This window comes from Neoarius graeffei, chromosome 21 (genome assembly GCF_027579695.1).
Source record: "Neoarius graeffei isolate fNeoGra1 chromosome 21, fNeoGra1.pri, whole genome shotgun sequence".
Taxonomy (NCBI): domain Eukaryota; kingdom Metazoa; phylum Chordata; class Actinopteri; order Siluriformes; family Ariidae; genus Neoarius; species Neoarius graeffei.
The window spans coordinates 21,771,627-21,783,885 of NC_083589.1; the positions used below are offsets into that span (position 1 = coordinate 21,771,627).

At 43.0% G+C, this 12,259-nt stretch overlaps 1 protein-coding gene across 2 annotated transcripts; it reads left to right on the forward strand.

Moving 5' to 3' along the window:
• Positions 1–271: 271 nt before the first annotated feature.
• LOC132870040 (G2/M phase-specific E3 ubiquitin-protein ligase-like) lies at positions 272–11,063 on the forward strand. Of its 2 annotated transcripts, none has more exons than XM_060903580.1 (8): positions 272–673; positions 886–958; positions 5,864–5,959; positions 6,862–7,175; positions 7,439–7,620; positions 7,793–7,962; positions 8,112–8,326; positions 10,715–11,063. In XM_060903580.1, exons 2-8 carry the CDS (start codon positions 954–956, stop codon positions 10,945–10,947), a joined length of 1,215 nt encoding a protein of 404 aa, XP_060759563.1. In that variant the 5' UTR covers positions 272–673; positions 886–953; the 3' UTR covers positions 10,948–11,063. The 2 variants fall into 2 exon arrangements, with proteins under 2 accessions (XP_060759563.1, XP_060759564.1); XM_060903581.1 differs by having other exon boundaries at positions 7,439–7,611.
• The last annotated feature ends 1,196 nt before the right edge of the window (positions 11,064–12,259 follow it).

Genomic DNA, 12,259 nt, shown 5'->3' on the forward strand with positions numbered 1-12,259 from the left:
GACACAGACAAGCCATGGCAAATACATTGACGCATATAAAAGTCCACATGTTGTGCACAGGTTTAAAAAGTGTTCATACTTTTTACACCATGACAGACTATACCACAAAAGCTTGGATATGCTGGGATATATAACAAGATGAACACACATTCTGTCAATGCATTGTGGTTGTAAATAGCTCATAGCAATTCCATTTAAGTTTTACTGAACCGAGGTGTCCTGGTAGCTTACCTAGAGTGTGCCCTAAAGGCCAAGTCCTTCCCACAACAGCTGGGGTTCAAGTACAACCTGGGCTCTTTGCTGCATCTCATCTGTTGCTTTCACATAAAGTTAAATTATGAAATGATATATTTTAAAAAGTTATCCTCAACTAAATAACAGAAGTAAACTGAAGTTGGTTGAACAGAGAAAATGACACATTGTAAATTTGTGTTCATACAAATGATGTATTGACACTAAATATTTTCCTTGTACTCTAGTGTGCTCTTTTAGCCTCAACAGAAGTTTCATGTACAGTGTGTTTTTCCTTCCCTTAGGTTACAAATCCTGCTGCCATGCTACAACAAACTAGTTGAGCCATCCCTTACCCCCACACAGACTTTGAATGGAGACCTTGTGAAAAAACTGTTTCATCAGAAGTCCATTTATGTCAGGCCTGACAAAATTATTTTAAGTGAGGAAAATGAATATATAAGTAGTACTGTTGATTTCAAGACATGTTTATGACAGTGGTAGTCACAATGGCAATACTGTATTTTACACTTGATTTAAACAGTTACTTGTAATATGCTCTGATATAATACAAAAGTCTGTAACAATGTTTTGTTGTTAGTACAGTTTATTGGATCCATAAAAGTAATTTTATTTATCTGTTTGCATTGACAGTCATGTTCTGATGGAGAAAGAAGCTGTACAAACGACCCTGGTTTGTCAGAAATATCTGACACTGACAAATGTGGTAAATATTTTTGTGTTAATACTATTTCATCATATGTTAAGTCTTTTTTTAAAATCAAATTTATTTCAAGTAATATCTTAATATAAAAAATATATACAATAATATAAATACTTTCAGGGGTGTCGTGGCTCAGGTGGCTAAGGCGCCATACTGTAAATCCAGGGACCCGGGTTCGATTCCGACCCGAGGTCATTTCCCGATCCCTCCCCGTCTCTCTCTCCCGCTCATTTCCTGTCCTGTCCTGTCTCTACACTGTCCTATCCAATAAAGGTGAAAAAAGCCCCCCCCCCAAAAAAAAAAAATATATATATATATATATAAATACTTCCCCTCCTAGAACTGCCACCTTATTGTGGTGGAGGGGTTTGTGTGCTTGAATGATCCTAGGAGCTATGTTGTTGGGGGCATTATGCCCCTGTCAGGGTTTCCAAGGCAGACAGGTCCTAGGTGACAGGCCAGACCAAGAGCAGTTCACCAAAAACCCCTATGGAGAAAAAATCAAGGACCATGACATCGCCCGGTATGACGCAGCCGGGGCCCCACCCTGGAGCCAGGCCCGGGGTTGGGGCTCGTATGCGAGCACTTGGTGGCCGGGCCTTTGCCCATGGGGCCTGGCTGGGCTCAGCCCGAAGAGGTGACGTGGGCCCGACCTCCTGTGGGTTCACCACCCACAGAGGTAGCAGTAGGGGATTGGTGCAGTGTGGATTGGGTGGCAGTCGAAGGCAGGGGCCTCGACGACCTGATCCCCGGACACAGCGGCTGGCTGTTGGGACATGGAATGTCACTTCGCTGGGGGGGAAAGAGCCTGAGCTTGTGCGGGAGGTTGAGAAGTACCGGCTAGAGATAGTCAGGCTCACCTCCACGCGCAGCTTGGGCTCTGGAACCCAGCTCCTCAAGAGGGGCTGGACTTTCCACTTCTCTTGAGTCGCCCGTGGTGAGCGGCGGCAGGCTGGTGTGGGCTTGCTTATAGCTCCCCAGCTCAGCCGCCATGTGTTGGAGTTTACCCCAGTGAACGAGAGGGTCGCCTCTCTGCGCCTTCAGATTGGGGAGAGGGCTCTTGCTGTTGTTTGTGCCTACGGGCCAAATAACAGTATAGAGTATCCGGCCTTCTTGGAGTCCCTGGGAGAGGTACTGAGGGGTGTTCGGACTGGGGACTCCATTGTGCTACTGGGGGACTTCAATGCTCACGTGGGCGACGACAGTGACACCTGGAGGGGCGTGGTTGGGAGGAACGGCCTCCCCGATCTGAACCCGAGTGGTGTTTTGTTATTGGACTTCTGTGCTAGTCACGGTTTGTCCATAACGAACACCATGTTCGAGCATAGGGGTGTCCATAAGTGCATGTGGCACCAAGACACCTTAGGTCGGAGGTTGATGATCGACTTTGTAGTCGTTTCATCTGATCTCCGGCCCTATGTCTTGGACACTCAGGTGAAGAGAGGGGCTGAGCTGTCAACTGATCACCACCTGGTGGTGAGTTGGATCCGCTGGCGGAGGAGGAAGCTGGACAGACCTGGCAGGCCCAAACATATGGTGAGGGTCTGCTGGGAACGTCTGGCCGAGCACTCTGTTGGGGAGGTCTTTAACTCCCACCTCCGGGAGAGCTTTTCCCAGCTTCCGAGGGAGGCGGGGGACATTGAGTCTGAGTGGACCATGTTCTCTACCTCCATTGTGGACGCAGCTGTTTGGAGCTGTGGCCACAAGGTCTCCGGTGCTTGTCGTGGTGGCAATCCCCGAACCCGGTGGTGGACACCGAAAGTAAGGGATGCCGTCAAGCTGAAGAAGGAGTCCTATCGGGCCATGTTGACCTCCGGGACTCCTGAGGCAGCTGACGGGTATCGGCAGGCCAGGCGTGCTGCAGCTCGGGCAGCTGCGGAGGCAAAAACTCGGAACTGGGAGGAGTTCAGGGAGGCCATGGAGAAGGACTATCGGTCGGCCTCGAAAAAATTCTGGCAAACTGTCTGGCGCCTCAGGAGGGGGAAGCAGTACTCTGCCAACACTGTTTACAGTGCGGGTGGGGAGCTGTTGACCTCGACTGGGGACATTGTCGGGCGGTGGAAGGAATACTTTGAGGATCTCCTCAATCCCACCGTCATGTCTTCCACTGAGGAGACTGAGGCTGATGACTCAGAGGTGGACTCGTCCATTACCCAAGCCGAAGGCACTGAGGTGGTTTGCAAGCTCCTCGGTGGCAAGGCACCGGGGGTGGATGAGATCTGCCCTGAGTATCTCAAGTCTCTGGATGTTGTGGGGCTGTCTTGGTTGACACGCCTCTGCAACATTGCATGGCTGTCGGGGACAGTGCCTCTGGAGTGGCAGACTGGGGTGGTGGTCCCTCTTTTTAAGAAAGGGGACCGGAGAGTGTGCTCCAATTATAGGGGAATCACACTTCTCAGCCTCCCAGGGAAGGTTTACTCCAGGGTACTGGAGAGGAGAATTCGACCAATAGTCGAACCTCGGATCCAGGAGGAACAATGCGGTTTTCGTCCTGGTCGCGGAACACTGGACCAGCTCTATACCCTTCATAGGGTGCTCGAGGGTTCATGGGAGTTTGCCCAACCAGTCCACATGTGCTTTGTGGATCTGGAGAAGACATTCGACCGTGTCCCCCGTGGTATTCTGTGGGGGGTGCTTCGGGAGTATGGGGTTCGGGGCTCTTTGCTAAGGGCTGTCCGGTCCCTGTATGAATGGAGCAGGAGTCTGGTTCGCATTGCCGGCAGTAAGTCAGACCTGTTCCCAGTGCATGTTGGACTCCGGCAGGGCTGCCCTTTGTCACCAGTTCTGTTCATAATTTTTATGGACAGAATTTCTAGGCGCAGCCAGGGCCCGGAAGGAATCCTGTTTGGGAACCACAGGATTTCATCTCTGCTTTTTGCGGATGATGTTGTCCTGTTGGCTTCTTCAAACCAGGACCTTCAGCATGCACTGGGGCGGTTTGCAGTCGAGTGTGAAGTGGCTGGGATGAGAATCAGCACCTCCAAGTCCAAGGCCATGGTTCTGGACTGGAAAAGGGAGGCTTGCCCTCTCCAGGTTGGTGGAGAAGTCCTGCCTCAAGTGGAGGAGTTTAAGTATCTCGGGATCTTGTTCACGAGTGAGGGAAGGATGGAGCGTGAGATTGACAGGTGGATCGGTGCAGCCTCCGCAGTGATGCGGTCGCTTTACCGGTCCGTCGTGGTGAAGGAGCTGAGCCAAAAGGCGAAGCTCTCAATTTACCGGTCGATCTACGTTCCGACTCTCACCTATGGTCATGAGCTTTGGGTAATGACCGAAAGAACAAGATCGCGGATACAAGCGGCCAAAATGAGTTTCCTTCGCAGGGTGGCTGGGTGCTCCCTTAGAGATAAGGTGAGAAGCACAGTCACTCGGGAGGAGCTCGGAGTAGAGCCGCTGCTCCTCCACATCGAGAGGTGGAGCTGAGAGCTGAGGTGGAGCTGAGAGCTGAGGTGGCTCGGGCATCTTTTTTGGATGCCTCCTGGACGCCTCCCTGGGGAGGAGGCCCCGGGGAAGACCCAGGACACGCTGGAGGGACTATGTCTCTCGGCTGGCCTGAGAACGCCTCAGTGTTCTTCCCGAGGAGCTGGCCGAGGTGTCTGGGGAAAGGGAAGTTTGGGCTTCCATGCTTAGACTGCTGCCTCCGCGACCCGGTCCCAGATAAGCGGAAGAAGACGAGACGAGATGAGACGAGATATAAATACTTTCTACCACATAATACATGCATTGTACAAGCGCTAAATATGCTCACTGTCATACAAGTTAAATATTACTCAAAAGTTAATTTTCCATGTTACAGTTACAGCCATTGGTAGTGCGGCTGACGTTTCCAAAGAAGTTGTCCCAGACATCTCCACTTCTGAGGCCCATTCCCTCCCCAGTCATACCCCTTCCATGTCCAGTGCTGACGAAGCTATATGGTGTTTTGCTACCGAAGAAATATGCACTGATGCACCTTCTATCCCAGCTGACAACCTCATCATGTCCACTAGTGCTGGTGTCATCACCATTGATGAGACTCTCACCATGTCCAGTGGAACTCCTGCCATCTCCACTGGCAACACTCATGGCTTGTCGGTTGGCCTGACTGCCAGTGCTAGTGGTAACAGGCATTTCACCCTTGCGAAGAAGACCTCTAGTGTGTCCCATGGTCCCACTTAACCCAATGCATCTGCCAACAGTTCATCCAGCATATCCTACAGGTCCATCTTTTCTAAATTTTCATTTCTTTTCATACAGTATTTGCTATGTAAAGATACTGTGGAGTCATGGTGTCTAGAACAGAGAAGAAAGTTGCCCTCCCTCTGGATTTGTTTTGATCTGAACCTCTCTGACAAACAAATGAACCTTTGCTTGCCTATAGATGGGTGTACGTTAGTGAAAGCCAGTCCATGGGTCCATTCTATTTCATTTCTGTTTTTATCACCCACATGGTCAAATAACACACTGTTATCACCACTTCATTGATTGGGGCATCAGAGAGAAAGAAAGAGAGAGCAGCAGAGGTAGAGTGACAGAGAGCGAACAAGGAAAGTGAGCAGCGGTGAGTGGCGAAACTGGTGAACCACAGAAATCTAACATTATTTTCTGATTCATAGTGGTTACATAAGCACAAAATATACACAGCGCCACACAACCCCGCGGCTGATTGTGTTGCTATATGCGCTGGCTGAGAGCTTTTTAAATGATGTGTAGCCACCACCTAATCCAAGCACCACCCACTCTCCACATTTGTTAATAACAGGCAGCAGTCAAATGGCATATATTACACCTTTAAATAATGCACTCTATTCAAGAAAATTCAAGTTATTAAACCATCAAGGAAGTTATTTGTCCAGTGGTAATGGAACTGTCTACGTGAACAAACATCATATTTGTACCTTAATTATAAAATGTTGTTGTTTTATTTTGTAGCACATACCTTGACTTATTTGAGGAAGAATACCTCTCTGATGACCCTGATCTCCAGGAAACCATTTCCGGGTCTTTAGATACCAGCACAAGTGAGAGGTCAGTACAAGATAATATATAAAACCTAAGTGTTGTAATCCAGGATAACAATAATTTATTTTCTAGCCTACAGACAAGTAGCAAAAAGCAAGCTGCAACATACTGTTCTTTATCTGTTATCCAGACCTTTCTGGGGTCATTTTGTCAACAATATTCAATAGACCTATATTTTATAATCATGGTGTAAAAAATCTCTTACCCATGCTATAACATGCATTCTATTTCATGTGTATGTATGGACACCTTGTATTAAAATGTGTTTTTTTGTGATCAGTATTAATGTACGTCTTCAGTGTACACATCTAGATCCAATTGCTATCTGATCATGCGCCTTCCCAATGACAAACATTTCCAGCAGCAGACTCTTTCAATGTTTTTGTTGTGTTTTTAGAACATATTTCTACCTGCAGCATTGTTGTATTTGGATTGGAGATGCATTTGTATTTATACTTGTGATCAATGTGGTCACAATGTGTCCCTGAACATCTTCAGAAGTAGTTTGGCAGATCGAATAACAATCTGTACTTAATTCATTTTGAGTTTCTTTTTTTTTTTACACCTGTGCTTTAATGAGGTCAAGCACTATCTGACTGCAATCCGATCACAAAAAGTGCATTTTAATACAGGTGTGAAGTGGGCTGATGTGTGTGATTTTGTAGTTTCAGTGCCTCTTTGGATTTGCATTTTGCATTTGCATTTTATGTGCAGTATATCAGTAGGTTAAGTACTTCTAGAAAAGCAAGAAAAAAGTAAAACTCTTTACCTTATCCCTTTACCTCATCACAAACGTTTTTGGAAAATGTTGTGCTGTGGATTTGTGGATGTTGTGTTATAGTTCAGTATGTGAGTTAATGCCATTGACACTAACAACGACTTTGTTTTATTGTTTATTATTGTTCCAGTGATTTAAAGATGACTTTAGAGAGAATAATGGAGGATATTTCATCTAGAGTAAATCATGACAGCACCATATGCTTCAATATCATAAGAAGAAGTGTGTGGGATGGAGCATCCAGAGCCATGAGCAGATCCAATTTTTCACCCCAGAGGGGGGTAGATGTCAAGTTTACTGATGATTATGGAATATCTGAGGGTGCCGTGGATAATGGAGGACCTACTCGGGAGTTTTTCCGACTCTGTCTTCATGAAATCAAGGACAAAATTGGCATCTTTGAAGGTCCATTTGATACCAAAGTCCTCACATGCAACTCCAGAGGTACTCTTGAATAAATTAATTCTCAGTAAGGCCTCTGCTGGATTTCTTTGGATCAATAAATACTTTGTACCTGAAATGATTATATGATAAATGATAATTATAATGATTAATAATTGATGATGTAAGATTAATGTAAGATTTCAGGTTTAAAAGCTATAATACCTTTTTGGAAATTTACCAATTACTAAACATGATAAAAAATCAGCCTGAACATTTCTGATGTAACCATTTGACATGTGATGTTTAATTTCATTTGATAACAGCAATGAAAGACAATGGATATTTCAATGCTGGTCAGATTATGGCAATGTCAATTGCCCATGGAGGACAGAGTCGATGTTTCCTGTCTGAACTCTTATATGAGTGTCTTCAAAAAGGTCTGGACAATGTAAAGGTCAAAACTGAACATATTACTGATGAAGAAACAAGGTCACAGGTGCAGTCAGTGAGCATATTTTTCTTTGATTCTATTGAATTTATAAACAGATTATTCATTTTGCATGCATTCATTAACATTCAAGTTAATCAGTAAAGCAGTACTTGTATATCTTAATTCTAAATAAAAGTCAATAAATATTAACTGTTCCCATATCCTAATGTTATTTAAATATTTTCAGATCTTACAAGCTGAGACAGAATCTCAATTGCAAGATGCAGTTGCACAGGCATCCAGCTTGATTAGTCTTGCAGGTCACAATGTTTGCATTACACTGCAAAACAAACAAGAGACTGTTTTGGACTTGACTCACTGGTATGTCCTCCAGCGGACTCGTGCACCTTTTGAAAGGTATGATAGAAACTATGTTACCACTGTATACAATCAATTTCAATGATGTAGAGTTCTAAAAAAAAAAGAGAGAGAAAAGAAATTCCTCACTAAATTGAACATTAAAGGAAACCTGAACAACACATTCCAATTTGTTTCCATTTTAATAGGTTCAGAGATGGCTTAATGTCTCTAGGTGTCCTAGATGCTCTCCAGAGACACCCTCTACAGATGAAGTGCCTTTTTGTGAAGGCTGAAAAGAGATTAACAGCAGCTGAAATAGAGAATCTCTTCCGGATCATTCAGTCTGAAAGAGGGAGTAATGGATTCGAAGAAGAGTGCCGTACCCTGGTTTTCTGGCAAGACTACCTTCAGGATGCTGAATGTAAGTTTGGCATTTCGTTGTTTCAGTAAGACATTATTTGTTAAACTGTTTTGCCTGCATCATAGTAGTACATGACATTGCTAAAAAAATCCTTTTAATTGAGATGCTCCACAATGTAAGACCATTTATATGAATTCTAAATACATTAATTGGTGCAGCAATAGTGTTTGTCAGCAGTTTGAATCCAGCTCAGACAAAATATCAGTGTAGACTAGTAGCTGGAGAGGTGCCAGTTCACCTTATGGGTACTGCCAAAGTACTCTTGTTGCTCAAGGGCACTGGGGTGCAAGTGGTGCTTACGGTAGAGCCAATGGAGATGCAGACAGGTGGAGCTTGCCCTAGTCCAGCTCCATTTCTCTGGACCTATTGTTAGGGTTTGGGTAAGAATATCTGGGGAAGCCAGTCAAAGACAGTGAGGTTGGTCATGCCTTGGCAGGTCCAAGGAGGTGGAGTTGGAGTAGGTCATTGGCTTTGCAGTGAGCAGTCTCTCATACATAGAGAGAGCCCCCTTCACTCAGTTTATGTGCAAAATATTAGGAACTTTACTTTTCCACAGCCTAGCTCAAAATACAGGTGTTCTCAGGGATACCAGGACCACCTAGCTGCTCTAAAACATTCCAAACCTGATTTTACACATTTCATTAGGTTATATACTAGTGCATCTCAAAATATTAGAATATTGTGAAAAAGTTCAATATTTTCCATCAGTTATTTAAGAAAGTGAAAATGTTATATATTATAGACTCATTACACATAACCTAAAATGTTTCAAGCATTTTTCTATTTTAATTTTAATCAGTATGGCATACAGTACAAAAACATAAAAAAACATCTCAAAATATTAGAATATTTAATTTCGAGTTTGAGTAAAACAGTATGAACACAGTGTATCTCTCGGTGTAGTTCAGTACACACAACCACAATCATGGGAAAGACTGCTGACTTGACTGTTGTCCAGAAGATGATCACTAATGCCCTCCACAAGCCACAAAAGGTCATTGCTGAAAAGGGTAGCTGGAAAAGGTGCACAAGCAACAGGGATGGCCGCAGTCTTGAGAGGATTGTCAAGAAAAGTTGATTCAAGAACTTGGGAGAGCTTCACAAGGAGTAGACTGAGGCTGGTGTCAGTGTATCAAGATCCATCACGAACAGACATCTTCAAGAAAGGGGATACAACTTTCGCATTCCTAATATCAAGCTATTCCTGAGCCAGAGACAATGTCAGAAGTGTCTTATCTGGGCTAAGGAGAGAAAGAAATGGACTGTTGCTCAGTGGTCCAAAGTCCTCTTTTCAGATGAAAGTACATTTTGCATTTAATTTGGAAATCACGGTTCTAGAGTCTGGAGGAAGAGTGGAGAGGCACAGAATCCAAGGTGTTTGAAGCCCAGTGTGAAGTTTCCACAGTCTGTGATGATTTGGGGTGCCATGTCATCTGCTGGTGTTGGTCCACTGTATTTTATCAAGTCTAAAGTCAACACAGCCATCTACCAGAAGATTTTAGAGCACTTCATGCTTCCATCTGCTGACGAGCTTTTTGGAGATGCTGATTTCCTTTTCCAGCACGACTTAGCACCTACCCACAGTGCCAAAATTACTACCAAATGGTTTGCTGACCATGATATTATTGTGTTTGACTGGCCAGCCAACTTGCCTGACCTGAACCCCATAGAGAATCTATGGGGTATTGTCAAGAGGAAGATGAGAAACACCTGACCCAAAAATACAGATACGCTGAAGGCCACTATCAAAGCAACCTGGGCTTCAATAACACCTCAGCAGTGCCACAGAGTGATCATCTCCATGCCACACCGCATTGATACAGTAATTCATGGTAAAGGAGCCCCAACCAAGTATTGAGTGTATAAATGAATATACTTTTCAGAAGTTGGACATTTCTGTATTGTAAATCCTTTTTTTGATTGATCTTAGGGAATATTCTAATAATTTGAGATACTGGATTTCTGATTTTCATGAGTTATAAGCCATAATCATCAAAATTAAAACAGAAAAGGCTTTAAATATTTCACTTTACATGTAATGAATATAGAATATATGAAAGTTTACCTTTTTGAATTAAATTATGAAAAAGGAACTTTTTCATGGTATTCTAATTTTTTGAGATGCACTAGTAGAGTGTATGATTGAATACATAGTGTATGATTGAAGTTTATAATTTTACACAACACTAGTCTGTAGCATTATGAGCTGTCCTTTCAGATTACTAAAAAATAAAAACCAATGCCTAATGCTGGGTTAGGGGAATTTAACTACTCACCTGTCTTACATCACTTTGCATCACTTCAGTGGTATACTACTTAATGGCTTCATGAAAATGCTGGTAGATGTAGTCATTGTTTAATTGTGTTATTCTTTCTTATATCTTACAGTTGAAAACAATGTCCCTCTGGAGGATATTCTTGTTTTCCTCACTGGATGTGACAGTGTTCCAGCACTGGGCTTCTCTCCAAAGCCAAGCCTTGAGTTCATTACTCATTCCCGGTTTCCACAGGCAAATACTTGTGGAAATATTCTTCGCATTCCGGTTCATTCTGAATACACTGCTTTCAAATCTGACATGGATTTTGCCATATGCAATTCACCAGGGTTTGGAAGAGCGTGAGATGTAATATTATGGAGGGCTTTTAGAGCTTGAATTATGATGAAGATGTTTGCTTGTTTTTCAAAAATAATTGCTGCTATTTCATTTTGTTTTACCTATAGACAGTATTTACTTGAATGAGGGCATGAAGAAATATAAGTAGAAATGTTCTTTGTTACTTTTGAAGATATATTTCAAACCATGGTTTTGTGTTTTCACATTTAACAATGTGCACTTGTTTTTTTTTTATGTTGACAGTGTCATTTACCTACAGCCTCTGATATGACACAAAGCAGCAATTGAGTGATTAAGCAATTGAGTGATTCCCTCTAAAGGTTATGGTAAGGCCTTCTTAATAAATGGCTCTGTGTTCCTACTGGTGGACTGGTTCATTGTCATTTTAGTGTCTACAGGATACCGTATGTGCTTCACAGACTTTTTTTCAGTTGGAAAAACTGTACGCAAAACGACACAAAAGTTCATCTTCATCAATAGGGTTAAATTAATACATTATGTATAATAATATGTAACAATCATGTGTGGACAGTAACAAAGTACATTCACCCAAGGATTGTTCTTAAATACAGATTTCAGGTCCTTTACTTGAGTATTTGCATTGTATGACACTTATATACTTTTACTTAACTAAAATAACTGAATACTTCATCCACAACTGAATATAATATACATGGCACATATCTATATGGTGATACATCACATTTTGTTATGAAAGAAAAGTATATTATAAGCATTTTTCCTAGTCCTAGGACCTGTCCATTAGCATCCCTTAAATGGTACAACTGAAAGATTAGTCATTTCAAACTAAGATTTGAAACCAAATAACAGTGTTCAATTTTGCGATATTTCTCAAAATGACTTGTTAATATCTGAGTCTGTATGTGACAATGTATGAGACCACAATAGTATAACAACTGAATTGCTCAAGCTAGCAGACTATCTCTCAAGCAGGTCACATGCTCTGACAAAAAGTTCAATTCCGTGATTTCCATCATCAGTGAAGGGGTTGATTGGCCTTAACTCCACGTTCCACTGGTGATTATAAGGGGGTTGCACAGGCACATGATTGAGTGGCCTTTGATGCTGAGGAAGTTGGAGCATTCCAATTATCCACAGTTGCAGTGGGGACCGACTCTCCATTGTTCTCAAGCTGTGGTTATTCCACTGGTTCACAAACTCATCCACAGATCTGTTTATTCTAGGATGATAAACATGGTGAAGAGCTGTAATGTGAAGAGGTCAGTGCTGTCTAAAAGTCCGGAATTTTCCATAAAGAGGAAAAGGTCTTTATAGTATCCTGACACAACCCTGTTTA